A 14,840-nucleotide genomic window follows, 5' to 3' on the forward strand; every position below is an offset into this window, starting at 1 on the left:
GCTTTCTCTGTGAAACAGAAGTTATTGTGGTTAAAAATTGTAACCAATATATGTGAATGAGACTCTACTAGGAGCAACAGTGGCAGAGAAGGATAACTTTGGATGCAAGGTATGCATGGTTTGTTTTTGTTAAGGAAAATGTGAGTACTTTTGTCCTAAAGTAAAATGACTGGTTGGTCCAGAATGAGAGAGGGGAAAACATATGATAAAAGCTGAATGGATACAGAAAGTTGTAGAAAGTTCACAGAAAGGGAATTTTATTTGTTGTGCTCAAAGTTGGCTGTAGTTTAATAAGTTTATTTATAAGATTTTCAAGAAGAAATTTAGTATCAAAGATTATACTGATGCAAAACTAGAGTTTGATTTTCTCTCTGTTAAAACTACTTAACCCCTGATATCATGCTTTTTTGTCTACTCTTCGTTGTATTTCTCCTTCTTTTCTATTGATCTCTCACCCAACCATCTCCTTGTGATCCAACACTGCAGGATGACTTTGCCCCTTGCAACGGTCCTCTCTCTCCTTAATGTGTCCACTGGACGGAACAAAGGGGAACGAAATTTCCTTGTATTTAAACCACCCCACACCATCAATTCCCACGTCTCGGCATATGCAACTGGCCTTTATCCCCCAACATAATTATGCTTCTCTTGCAATCTCCACACTGCGTAACACCACTTCCTCAGGGTCAGGTGTAGGAAAAAACATAAGGGCACTTTGATCCCAGATAATCACCATTTTCTCCTCCACCACTTTTCAACCAGCCTCACAGACCGTTCAGTTCTACCCAAAGACTCTTCTCCCGAGGGGCCACACTATGGTTAACCGCAAGCATTACTACTAATTCCTACGTCACAAACACCGTGACCCCTAGGATACTACCTTTTGTGTGGCTGCCAGCTCATACCTGCCTTCCTCACACCAATCTTTCCTGTGTCTTCGGAATCCTTGTCTGAGACTTGCAAATACTGAAAACCACTACCCCACCTGTCGACCACCTGTCCCTCTGGAGACTTAGACAATCACTCCAAAAGGAGGCAACTACAGGGTATTCTGGAACTTCCCAGGGGTATCAGCAATTCTCTCTTTATGAGGGCCAGTTTACTCACTAAGGGAATTATACAATTAGAAAAAGTGGTTCCAAATCTCTCCTTAACCCTTACAGAAGTAATAAATTATACCACTTCTACCTTAGAAGCAAATAAATTTAAACTCACTGGCCCAAGTTATCCTGGACAAGCGTGCAGCTCTCAACTTCCTCCTACCTAGTCAGGGAGGTGGCTGTGCCACAGCCCACAACACATCTTGCTGCGCTTGGAGGCACACCACAGGCCAAGTAGAACAGTCAGTCACTAAACTCAAGGAGAAGGCTACTGGGCTTTCTAAGGTTGCTATTAATGGCCCATGGAACATGTTCTCCGGGCCAGAATATAGGATCCTGGCTTTGACGTATATTGCAAGGATTGTTAATCCTTCTCCTGTTTATAATCTTCTGTCTTGCATTTGGGGATGCATCCTGCCCAGAGTCTTAAATGCTATCATACAGCCAGTCTTGACAAAGGATTCAACAATATATCATAATCCAGCAGACCTGAGAACAACTACATCTCCAACCGACTCTACGCACAGAGGACAAGTCTGAGCTGACAGCTTTACACGTGGAGATCAGACTTGAACTGACAATGGTATAGACCTGGGCCTCTCCCATCACCTTGTTTCCAGACGTGGTTGCTCAGGGAAAACGTTATGGTTGTCTTGAACGACATGGGGCCTGACAAAGTTGCATTCCACCTGAGCCCTAAAAACAGCGACAGTTAAGAAATCCCCCCACTCTTTTGTGTTCTTGGAAATGACTTAGCGCAAAGAACGCCTTTCCCCATATGACTTAGATAAGACTTGCTGTCCACTCTTTCTCATGACCCCTATAAGACTCCTGAGTTTACCTGTGACAAGGCCAAACACAGATCTTTCTCCTTTTGTTGAACCTGCTGAAAGGCCAGACACAGACCCTCCAACTCCCCATTCTTTTTCTCATGAATGATGAACTGAAATTAGAAGTTTGTGTCCCTTAAACTAGCCAGACACAGAGATAAACATTTTCTCTCAGCTGGCTGACACTTCCTCTAAATGCAGAAACAATCCCACCTATAAATCGCCCTACTCTAACTTGTCTACTCCTCCGTGTGAAAGTAAAAGGCAAACCACCCCGCTGAGACACTCCGATCTTCAGATCTGGGGTCGCTCCCGCCTGCAAGAGCATGAACAAAATCAATTTCCTTTCTTGTTCACTTTTGTCTTTAACAGCTGAAGACTATCAGCTGGCTGAGAGGCCACACGGGAGGCACTTTCAACTGTGTCCTCTGACGGCTGTGGGTCCTACTTAGGAGGCCCCCCATTTGTAAACATTTTCTCCTGGGGGGCACTCTGGGATTGTATGCCTTGTGTGGAAGCCAGGCATGAACTTGCCTCCCCTCCCCCCAAAAAACATGGTGATTTGCACCCTAGGGGTCGTCTTAAGTGGCCTGCAAGTGTTTAAGGTGGGGACCAGTGGCTCAGGTAGCTCTTAAATGATACTGAAGATCTCTCGAAAAGAAAGCTACTCTTAGTTGCTAGGAGGGGCTTCCTAGAGGAATAAATGGCTTGCTATTTACATGCAGCCTGAGGGTAGTTATTCCTACGATAGGAATCATCCAATTAGGAAAGGTGGTAGGAAATTCGCCCCTGATTTTAGCTGAGGTGATCAACCACACTACCTTTGACCCTGGAAGACATTCTGTTCAGCCTCAGCTTACTGTTCAGGGTTGTTACAGGTGATGGAATTGCCTATTGGGCCACGGCAGAATCTGTGCAATTGCTAACACATCCTGCGCTACCTGGGTTAGTGTCTTAGGCCAAGTGGAAAGGTCAATATAGCAACTTCAGGAGAAAAGCATCTGGCTTTGTAAGGTAGACCTTGACGGCTTATGGGTTTTGCTCAGCTGACTGAGTCCAGAACCCTGGAGGTCATGGTTGAACAAAATACTGCAACTAGCCTCATTCTGCCACTTGGAGTTCTGTTGATAATAACCTTAATTAAGTGCTGCATGAGACAAACTGAACAGATTTGGCCCTGGCCTCTGTCATACTAATCAGAGTGGCTGACAGAGTAGCATACTCATGGGAAAATCTGCAGCAGGCAAGACAGTGTAGAAACAAGGGGTGGATGTGGTTGGGAGACAATTCTCCATGGGTCTCTCATGTTTCCACATGTCTTGCAAGCACAGGCACTACTTCCTTTTGTTCCAGACTATCTTTTCAAGGATGTTTACATAGCAAACAGCCTTGGAACATACTGTGCCTCCTTCCAGAGCAAAGAAAAAGTTTGCTTACTGCTCATTATAAAAGATTCAGGTAATCTAAGCAACCCACTGGGTGTGCAGGCATCACCTGGCCCCCTTCACATCACCCTGTAGGAACTGGGACTCAGGGGACCGGCGCAAACGCTAAGACTCTGGCTACTGTTGCCATGAGTACTCCAGTCCTTTGTCTCTCACTCAGGAGGCCACGTCGTCTTCTGCCAGCATCCAGGACACTGGCAGGCTCTCTTGTTAGCTTGGAAGTAGGATAGAATCTCAGACTCTTTCCAGTTCTCGACAGAGACATAAGAACAAAATGCAACGTGTGGACCTTGTTTGGATTCTGATTTGAAGTAACCAACTTTGAAAAGACGCTTGCTTGAGCTCTCTTAAAAAAATTTTTTATGTGTTGGCAGATCTCAATAAAAAAGTGAAAAAACAATACAGAAATAAAGGTCTTTAACATTTCCTGCCAAAATAGCAGGGGACAAAGAGGATCATGACCAGTAAACAAAATGAAGTGGAAATAAATAAAGACATAAAATACAACAGAGAAAAAATGACAGAAATATGCAAGAGAGAAAATTAAATATACATAGGATTTGCATCTGTAAAGAACTGACCCAATTGAACAAACTCTCAAATACAGGGTTCAAGGAAAACTTACAACAAATAAAAGAACTCTTGAAATAGGAGTCTACAAATCTTGTCATTACTCATAGTCAACAGTTAATAGATACTGTTTTAATAAATAGAATATTAATTATATTTTATAATGTTATAAAGGTAACCACTTGAAGGACCAAAAAAGACTTTAACCGTTCCAAATTACAGAAGGAACACAAAACAAAGCAAAATAGAGCTTGTAGTGAAAGACATAAAAAAGAAGCATTAAACCAGAAGGCACAGTATAAAACATATCTTTCATATATCGCATAGAAAGAAATGCACAAAGATTCAGAATGATAATGGTAAAAAGGATGAGCAAAGCTGTATCAAAGAACGTCAGCAGAAAGGAAGCAAGGCCTTCATCTTAATATCAATCAGACTAGAATTCTGGGATAAAAGAATTAAACAAGACAAAGGAAGATACTTCTCAAAGATGAAAGACTCAATCCAAAATAAAGGATTCTGGACATCATCAATGTATGAGGAAGTGCCAAAAGAAAAGAAGCAAGATCTCCATCTTAATCAGAGTAGAATTCTGGGACAAAAGTATTAAACAAGATGAAGGAAGACAATTTATAAAGATAAAGGACTCAACCCAAGATGAAGAATTCTGGATATCATTAATCCAGCCCCATTGCTTCAGTGACAATCCCTAGGGTAAGTTTTGGGAAGGAACTAGAAGCATGGAATGCTCAACTTTGATACTTATTGGTATGAGTGTGAGGAAGATTGTCCCTGAGCTAACATCAGTGCCAGTCTTCCTCTATTTTATATGCGGGATGCCGCTACAGCATGGCTTGACAAGCACTGTGTAGGTCCACACCTGGGATCCAAACGTGCGAACCCCAGGCCGTGGAAGCGGAGCACATGAACTTAACCACTATGCCAACAGGCCGGCCCCTCAACTTTGATACTTTTTAAAATCAAGAATGGATGTTGATACTTTTTAAAATCACTTTTCTCTGATGATATGTTACTATGGTGAATTATATATAGATTTTGTAATGTTGAACCATGTGCTCAGAATGAATGATCTTTTAAGGAACGATTGGATTCTGTTTGATAGCATTTCATTTATAATTGCTCCATCAGTATTCACAAGTGAGAATGATCTGTCATTGATGTTTTCTTTGTCAGGTTTTTGTATCAAAACACTAAACAAAAAGTTAAGAGACCCTTGGGAAGGCAGGATTCTGGCAAGGATGTAGAGTATGTTGCGGGAATGGAAGCTTAGAGCATAAAAAAGGAAGAGTTGAAGGCTGTGGGGTTGGCTTAACTAAAACTCCTAGGACCTGCAGAGAAGATCTGTACCACAGGGGAGGGTTATAGGAGGAATGACCCCTCCCCCATCCCGGCTCAAGAAAACAAGTCCCTGGCTCAAAACCCAACCAACAGGAGAAGACATTAAACACATACAGAGCAGCAGGTTTTGTCCGTGAGCTTACAGGAATTACTTATCTGGTGAAACATCTTGGTTGAAAGTGGACTGGAGGTCAAGGGAGGATATTTTTTTTGGAGGAAGATTAGCCCTGAGCTAACTACTGCCAATCGTCCTCTTTTTGCTGAGGAAAACTGGCCCTGAGCTAACATCCATGCCCATCTTCCTCTACTTTACACGTGGGACACCTACCACAGCATGGCGTTTGCCAAGCGGTGCCATGTCCACACCCAGCATCCGAACTGATGAACCCCGGGCCGCTGAGAAGCAGACCGTGTGAACTTAAGCTGTGCCACCAGGCTGGCCCCAAGGGAGGATTTTTTGAAATGGAAGATATTACTGCATGTTATCTGCTTTGAGAAGGTACCAGCACAGAAGGGGCAAGGTGATGATAAAAGAGAGAGAAGAGATACCTACAGGAGAGGGGAAGGGGTTCAGCGGAGAGTTCATTTCCTTCTAACAGGAAAGAAAGTTCACGGGTATAGGAAAGGAATGAATAAAGGCATTCAAATCTATCATTTTCCCTCTACCTGCGAGTTTGGCTTTACCGCATAAACTTTAAAATGTTTCGCTTGAAGTTCACCTCTGTTCGGGACTGAATGTTTGTGTCCCCCTAAAATTCCCACGCTGAAGCCCTAAGCCCCAGTGAGATGGTATGCGGAGATGGGGCCTTTGCGGGGTAACTAGGGTTAGATGAGGTCGTGAGGACGGGGCCTGCACATAAGTGCCCTTAGAAGAAGAAACACCAGAGAGCTTGCTCTCTCTCTGCAATCCCCTTCTGTGCACGCACAAAGAAGAGACCACGTGAAGACACAGCGACATGGCAGCCGTCTATAAGCCAGGAAAAGGGTCCTCACCAGGATCCGACCATGCTGGCACCCTGATCTCAGACTTCCAGCCTCCAGAACCGTGAGAGAGAAATTTCTGTTGCTTAAGCCACCCAGTCTAAGGTATCTTGTTATGGCAGCTTGAGCTGACTAAGACGATCTCGATATATTTTGTAAGATTATTTATATTTTCTCTTAAAAACATATTTAAAATACTTTAATGTTTTTAAATATGATCTTTGCTAGCTTTTTAGTTTTTATTTTTAATGTAATTCTCTGTGATTGTAGAATTTAGAATTCATGTTACAGCAAAGCTTATTTTTCTTTGCTTGATCAAGGGTGGGTTAAAATGGCTAATGGCAGAACTAACTATTTCTGCTGGTTTTTATTTTACATAGTTTAAGGATATATTATTAGCTATAAATGTGTCGATATTTTTTATAATTATTAGTATTTAACAGTTTGAATCATCTACCTTCACCCCTTGTGTTTTCACCTTCCATTCTCTCTGGTCTGATGTTAAAAACACAGCCCCAGGTTTCTATTGGTTCTTGTTTGCCAAGTCTATCATTTTCTATCCTTCTTTTTCCATCTAATCTGAGAATCTCTTTTTTGTTTAGTAGGCCACATTTTGTGAAATAAACAGGAGAAAGTAAGAATGTGTTCTCGGCTGCTTTTATTTGTATAAAGAAACCCTAATCTTGCAGAGAAAACTAACTAACCTGGTTATATGTATTAGAGAGAAGCAAGCAGATAGGAGAAAGATGAGTAAGAGAATTCAGACTGTACAGCTTTTTATATTTTTAAATTGTATATATTTTTGAACCATGTATCTACATTATTATTCAAAAAAGCAAATTAAAAAACTATTACTAATATCCTTAGAGTGATAAGATGTGGCATCCATAAAACAAAAATAGCATGCTATTAGAAGGGAATATTCTGAAAACAAAAAAGCTATTTAAAATAAGTTATAACAGTATTAATGAGAGACACAAAAGAAGATTTGGAAGATAAAATTTTAAAAAAAACAACCAGAAAGGAGAGCAAAACAGAAAGAAATAGAAATCAATAGAACAAAGAATTTTAAAAAATGGAAGATCAACAACTGAATAAGAAGAGTTTTTTGAAAAGTAGAGAAAATGTGTGTGTGAGTAGAAAAGGACTAGCTTGAAAACAGGCTTTTTAAACTCTGCACAAAAATGATTTCAAACCTAGAATTCTATACCTAGCCAAAAAGACAAATTTAGTGTCAGGGTCAAAGAAAATACATTCCATGGCATTTACTAACTTGTACATTTCTATAAATATATTTATACAGTTACATATATTAAATAAGTATATTTTTGCATGACATTTTCAGATATGCAAAGCTTCATAAAATCCATCTGACATGCATCCATTCTCAAGGATATAATGGAGGATGTGCTCCCACAAAATGAGGGTGTAAACCAAGAAAGAGGAAGACACAGGATCCAGAAAACAGGAAGAAAGACATAGTATCCCCGGGAAAGGGGATCTGACATAAGACAGAGGTGAAAAGGATTTCCTGGGGGATGGCAAAGGGAAGACACCATGGTAATAGCTGTGCGTGAAGCTGAGGGAGCCACCAGACCAGCTTTCAGCAAGTCAACAAGCTCTAGGAGAGATTTCTTCAAAGAGAAGACACTGAGGCCCAGAGTTAAGACCCGCCCCACCTATGACTAGCCAGATAGTTTTTCTCTATGCCCCAGTTTCCCCATCTATAAAGTGGGGACGACAATGGCACCTACTTCTCCAGGCTGCAGTGAAGATGAGTTAGGTTACGTAGAGTGCGTATAATAGTGCTGGGCACACAGTAAACATTACATGAGTGTTTGTAATTATTGTCACTATTATTATTGCCTAATATGTCTGAATACACAGAGAGGAGATTTAAACACCTGGGAAGAATTTGGAGTTAAATTACAGATATGTATGTAGTAAAGCAAACAAATGTCTAAATCAGAAAACTGTTAATTCCAGGCAAAAGAAAAAGTTGTACACTAATAGTAATCACAGCATGAATACTACATGAGTCAACTATAAACACTCACAGTAGTAAACTGACAGTTGATCTCATCAAAACAACAATATTTATAGACAAATGTGTATGCGAGTGGGGGTGTATGTAAAAACCAAATCTCTACTTTCTGTAGTGGAAAGTCAATAGAAAATGCCCCACACTAAAGCAAACAGAATCTGTTAAAAAGATTAAGAGCACTTGCCTCTAGGAAGCTGGAATCTGGGAGAAACACAGCAGGGAAGAGCCTTAAGACTTAGAGAACTATTAGACACCTTTTACCACTTGTAAACAAAACTAAAAATTAATTGCAAATTACAAAGTGGCAAAAAATATTCACAAAACATATAAGAATGATAAAAGGTTATCACATTTAAATAACTCTTTAAAAATCCATAAGCTAAGCTAAATAAATCAGCAATGGGCAGAAGAAGGAACTTCACACAAGGGAAATGAATGACCAATAAAAATGGGGGGGTGGATTATCCTGCCTGGTAAAAAAGTCATACAAATTAAAATAAAGAGATACTATCTTTTCTTCTGAATGAATTCCTGCCCCGGGGCGCCTCTTCCTCCTCCTCACCTCACAGGAGTTGTCACGTCCCCCTGCAGTCAGGGCCAGGGATGGCCCGGGAGAATTCTGGTTAGCTGGCATGTTCCGGCTGGGCCTCAGCCCTCGGGCTCTCTTGCTGACAACTCTGCTCTTCCCAGGAGCCTGAGGCCAGGCAGGGTCTGTGGACTCAACCAGAGCTGCTGGGGCCGGAGAAGATCCTGCAGCCTTCGCTATGGGGTCTGGCCCAGGGACTCCACAGAGACACCAAGAAACCTGGAAAGATAGTGTCCACATGGTCAGTCACTCCACATTCACCCCACAAACATTCCCTGGTGGCACCAAAGTACAGTTCACAGTACTGGATACTGCGGGGTAAACAAAATCCAGTCCATACCTATTCTAGTTACTCATCAAAATGGAATATGAGCAAGACCATGAGACTTGGACTAAAATTAATAAAGCTTTAAATTCTAGCTCTGCCAAATTTTAGCTATGAGAATATGAAAACGTTTCTTCAGTTTTATTTTTCAAAAGGCATCAAAATTATTTATCTCAAGTGGTTGTAAAAATTAAATGAGATGATGTTTGTAAGGCACTTAGCACCAGATTGGCCCAGGTAAACAATTAATTCATATTAGCAAACACTATTATTATAAAGAATCATCTAATGTACAGAAGCAGGTACCTCATTTAATTTGCACAACAATCCTGTCATCTATGTGTTGCTATAATTATTATTATTTCATTTTATGCATACAGAACAGAGGTTTAGTGACTTTAAGTGAAACTCGGTCTACCTGGATTCAAAGTTCACATTCTCAACACTACACCACATGGTACCTTTTACATGGTAGGCTCAAAATAAACGTGGTTCTGTTTAATAAATGTTGAAAACATGACTGTGATTTCAAATAAAAAATTTAAGTAAAGTTTCTTGAAACAGAAGAGACTGCCATAAGGAAAATACTAATAGCCTGGGATAAAATTTTTAAATTACCTCAAAAATATCCAGAAGTAAAACTGTTTCTCCTGTTGAGGCAACTAGGGAGGAAAGAGCGTCTCTGCGTCCAAGGTGAGGTACAATTTTATTGTGATCAACTAACAGAGGCACTACAGATTTAGTCATTCTAGTTGAGAAAGGGAAAATATTCACGTAAAATGAAGAGGAACTTCACAAGACAGAAGTGAGAAACGTCATGAAGAGGAAACAAGAAAGTGAAATAAATAAGGAGTAAAATAAAAGGCGTGAATAAGTTAAATTTTAAACACATAAAGATGTCGTACCAAAGAAAGACAGAATATGCTTTCTTTCCTTATGCCTATGGAACTTTTACAAAATTCCATTAAATAACTTGCCCACAGGTTAGTTTAAATAACTTGAATTTTCAAAAATAAATTTAAAAAAATAAAACACATTGGACATTTATGTATATCCATATATATATGTAAGCATACAAGTGTGTGAACACACATACACATGCACGTATCCATTAATAAAAACCCGACAGATGTTTTAATGTTGGGAATTGACAAGCTACATTCTCTGATCTAGTATAAAATATTTAACGTCATTAGTCATTAGGGAAATTCAAATCAAAACCAAAATTTTCCAGGGGCCAACCCCGTGGCCGAGTGGTTAAGTTCCCACGCTCTGCTTCGGCGGCCCAGGGTTTCGCCGGTTCAGATCCTGGGCTGGGACATGGCACCACTCATCAGACCATGCTGAGGTGGTGTCCCACATAGCTAGAGGCATTCACAACTAGAATATACAACTATGTACTGGTGGGCTTTGGGGAGAAGAAGAATGGGGAAAAAAAGATAGGCAACAGTTGTTAGCTCAGGTGCCAATCTTTAAAAATAAAAACCATACAGCCTACAAAGCCTAAAATGTTTAAAAAAAAAACCCCAAATTTTCCAATCATTAGGAGACCACTTCACATCCATTAGGATGGCTACAATAAGAAAAAAAAGAAATAAGCGCTGACGAGATGTGAATAAATTGGAGCTCTCATACATTGCTGTTAGAGAGGTAAAAATGGCGCAGCCACTCTGAAAAACAGTTTAGAAGTTCTTCACAATGTTACCCATAGAGTCACCATATGATCCAGCAATTCCACTCCCAGGTATCTACCCAAGAGAAATGAAAACACATGTCCGCTCCAAAACTTGCACACAAATATTCACAGCAGTATTATTCATAGTAGCCAAAGAGTGGAAACCACCTAAATGGCCATCAACTGATGAATGGATAAACAAAATTTGGTATATCCATACAATGGAATATTATTTGGCAATGAAAATAAGAAGTAGTGATACTACAACATGGATGAACCCTGAAATTATTATCTGACATGAAAGAAGCCAGTCACAAAAGACCACATATTTTAAGACTCCATTCATGTGAAATGTCCAAAATAGGCAAATGCACAGGGAGAAAATAGATTAGTAGTTGCCTAGAGCTGGGAGTGTAGTGTGGCAGGAATGGTGAATGTCTGCTAACATATACAAGGTTTCTTTCTGGGGTATTGAAAATGTTTTAAAATTAGATTGTGGCCATGGTTGCACAACTCTGTGAATGTACTAAAAACCACTAAATTGTATACTTTAAATAGGTGAATTTTATGGTATTGAAATATATCTAAATAAATCTGTTTCTTAAAAAAATTATGGTATTGGAATATATCTAAATAAATCTGTTTTGTATATCTAAACAAATCTGTTTTAAAAGAAAAAAAACCACTTTCTTAAATAATCCAGGATCAAAGTGGGAAATCAATATAGCTTCTGTATTTTTACCAGAAGTCATAGAACACACTAAAGTTATATAGAGTGAAATTTACAGCTTTAAATGGCTGTATTTTTAATTAAAAATAAATATAACAGAAAAGAGCTATGAATTCAACCTAAAACACTAGAAGCAGAAAAAAGAAAATTAAGCAAAAAAACCCACAAAAAACCCAACTCAGAAAGTAATAATTAATAATAAAATCTTAAATAAGTCAAATAAATATAACAATAGGGCATTTAAAGAAAACAAAGAGCTGGTTCTTTGAAACAACCAATGCCATAGATAATCCCCTTGCAAATCACATAAAGGAGAAGAGTCTATATATATATATATATATACACACATACACACACATACATTATATAATATACATATATTATACATTATATGTAAATTATATATATAATACACACATACATTATATATATATAATACACACATATGAAATGAGAGAGGAAAAATCTTTCTGAAATAGGGCAGTGTTTTAAAGCAGTTATTGCAGGATATTATGCATAACTGTATAGCAAAATATTTTAATAATGATGTGAAACAAGTGCTTCCCTAGCAAAATATAAATTAACAAAGTTAATACTGGGGAAAAAACACAGAAGAGAACAATAAGTATAGAAGAGACTAGAAAAAAATTGATGTAACACAACAAATACAAATTGGAAGACTCTGAAAGGAAAAAGGAAAGGTGGACAGCCCACTGACCTCAGGGCCTGAGGAATAACACAGTGGTGAGTTCCCTGGGTTTCACTTTCCTTCCCATATATCACCAACAGGGCACTGGAGAAGCTTATTACTCAGAATTGTCAACAGGCACAGATGAAAAAGCTCTAGGAAAAGCCTACTCCCCTTAGTCAAAGGACCAAGAAAAGGATAGCCTAACTGAACATACCAGCACTGCCGCAGCCAAACGTTAATAGAATACATAGTCTCTACAAGTACCCATGGAACATTCTCCAAGATATACCATACCAAGGGTCATAAGACAAACCTCAACAAATTGAAATCATACAGAGCATGTTCACTGATTACAACAGCATCGAACCAGAAATCAATAACAGAAAAGTCTCCAAACACTTGGAAATTAAATAATACATTTCTATATAATCCATGGATCAAAGAGGAAGTCTCAAGGGAAATTAAAAAGTAATGAATGAAAACATAACATATCAAAATTTGTGGGATGCAGATAAAGCAGTGTTGAGAGGGAAATTTATAGTACCAAATGCTTATATTTGAAAAGAATTAAGGTGGTCTTAAATCAATAATCTTAGCTCCCACCTCAAGAACCCAGAAAAAGAAGAGCAAAGTAGCAGAAGGAAGTAATAAACATAAGAGTAGAAATCAATGAAATTGTAAACAGAAAAAGAATAGAGAAAATCAATGAAACCAAACACCTGGTTCTTTGAAAAGATCTATAAAATTGGTAATCCTCCAGCAAGACTGACAAAGATAGAGAAGGTACAAATTATCAATATCAGAAATGAAACAGGAGCTATAACTATGAATCCTGCATTCATGAAATGGAAAGGAAGGGAATACCACAAACAATTTTAAGGACATAAATTCAATAACTTGGATAAAATAGTCCAATTCCTCACAAAACACAAACTCAAACAACTCACCCACTATTACATAGATACTCTGAAAAAATAGGAAATAGACAATCTGAATAGTTACATAACTACTACAGAAATTGAAGCCATAATCAAAACATTTCCAAAAGGAAATTTCCAGGCCCACATGGTTTCCCTGGAGAATTCTACCAAACATTTAAAGGAAAATTAGCATAATTCTACACAATCTCTTCCAGAAAATAGAAGAGAACACTTTCCAATTCGTTCTATGAGGTTAGTATTACCCTAATACTAAAACCAGACAAAGACAGCACAAAAAAAGAATGCTACAGACCAATCTTTCTCATGAACTTAGATGCAAAAATCCTCAAAAAAAAGAAGTAATTGCTAATGAATTGCTGCAATATATAAAAAAGAATTATACACCACTACCAAGTGAGGTTTATTCCAGGAATGTAAGGCTGGTTCAATATTAAAAAATCAATCAGTGTATTCTCCCATATTAACAGGCTAAAAAAGAAAAATCACAAGATCATATAAATTCATATAGTGTTGACAAAATTCAACACCCATTCATGATAAAAATAGACAGATCAACGAAACAGAACAGAGAACCTAGAAATAGTCACACACAAGTATCACCAATTTATTTTTCCCAAAGGTGCAAAATAAGTCAATGGAGGAAAGACAACCTTTTTAACAAATGGTGCTTGAACTGAACATTCAAATAAATGAACCTCAATTTAAGCCTCACACTTTACACAAAACTTAACTCAAAATGGATCACGCACAGCAGAAAGGACAAATCACCATCACAGTGGAGAATTTTTCCCTCCTCTCTCAGTAGTAGAAGCAGCAGACAAAAAAGAGCACAAATTTTGTACGACAAAACTGACAACTAAACACTCAAATATTATTTCCAAGTTATATATGGAACATCTATAAAAAACCACCATACACTAGGCCATGAGTCTCCTCATATTTCAAAGAAGAATTTCGCGTAGACATTTTTCTGACCACAGAAAACTAAGGTTAGAAATCCACTAAAAAGATAAACTTTTGGAAACTGAAAACGCACTTCCAAATAACTCGTGGGCAAAAGAAAAATTATCAACTCTTAGAAAACACTTAGAACATAACGCACCAAACCCTGTGGGTCTTAGAGCGAACTTTAAGACCTTAACGTTGACAGGAGGAAAACCTGCAAAATAATGAACGAATCATCCAACTACCTACAGCCAAACAAGCTATTCCGTCCTGACCACACACACTCCCCCAGCACTCACCCTCCCGGGCCGCCCATCACCTCCGCAGCCCTCCAGCACACAGCAGCGACAACCTCCCGACAGCAACTCTGAACCCCCGGCTGAGAACCGCAGCGGCTTCCGGTCACCACCCCTAGCACCGCCCCTTCTCGGGGTTTGGGGCGTCGCACGAAGGGGGCGTGGTTCTGCGCATGGGCAAAACCACTTTCGAAGCCGCCGTCGGCCAAGAGTCGACATGGCGCTGTTACGGAGGCGGTGCTTTGGGACGCTCTGTGCGCCTGGTCATTGTTGTCAGGCGGGGAACATGGCCGCGCCCAGGTCGCGCTTCCCCACGGGGTGC

General features: G+C 39.2%; 1 protein-coding gene across 2 annotated transcripts in view; it reads right to left on the minus strand.

Moving 5' to 3' along the window:
• Positions 1 to 14,606, minus strand: part of ZNF81 (zinc finger protein 81) — a 70,136-nt gene extending 55,530 nt beyond the window's left edge. The window contains exons 1-3 of one of the 2 annotated variants that reach the window (XM_046672973.1): positions 14,522 to 14,550; positions 9,859 to 9,988; positions 8,892 to 9,134 (exon numbers count right to left, since the gene is read on the minus strand). In XM_046672973.1, the coding sequence (XP_046528929.1) occupies positions 8,892 to 9,134; positions 9,859 to 9,988; positions 14,522 to 14,538 (390 nt within the window). In that variant the 5' untranslated portion in view covers positions 14,539 to 14,550. Of the gene's footprint in view, positions 1 to 8,891; positions 9,135 to 9,858; positions 9,989 to 14,521 lie in introns of both variants that reach the window. The other variant, XM_046672974.1, reaches the window with a different exon arrangement.
• Between the last annotated feature and the right edge of the window lie 234 nt (positions 14,607 to 14,840).

This window comes from Equus quagga, chromosome 10, assembly GCF_021613505.1.
Source record: "Equus quagga isolate Etosha38 chromosome 10, UCLA_HA_Equagga_1.0, whole genome shotgun sequence".
Lineage (NCBI taxonomy): Eukaryota > Metazoa > Chordata > Mammalia > Perissodactyla > Equidae > Equus > Equus quagga.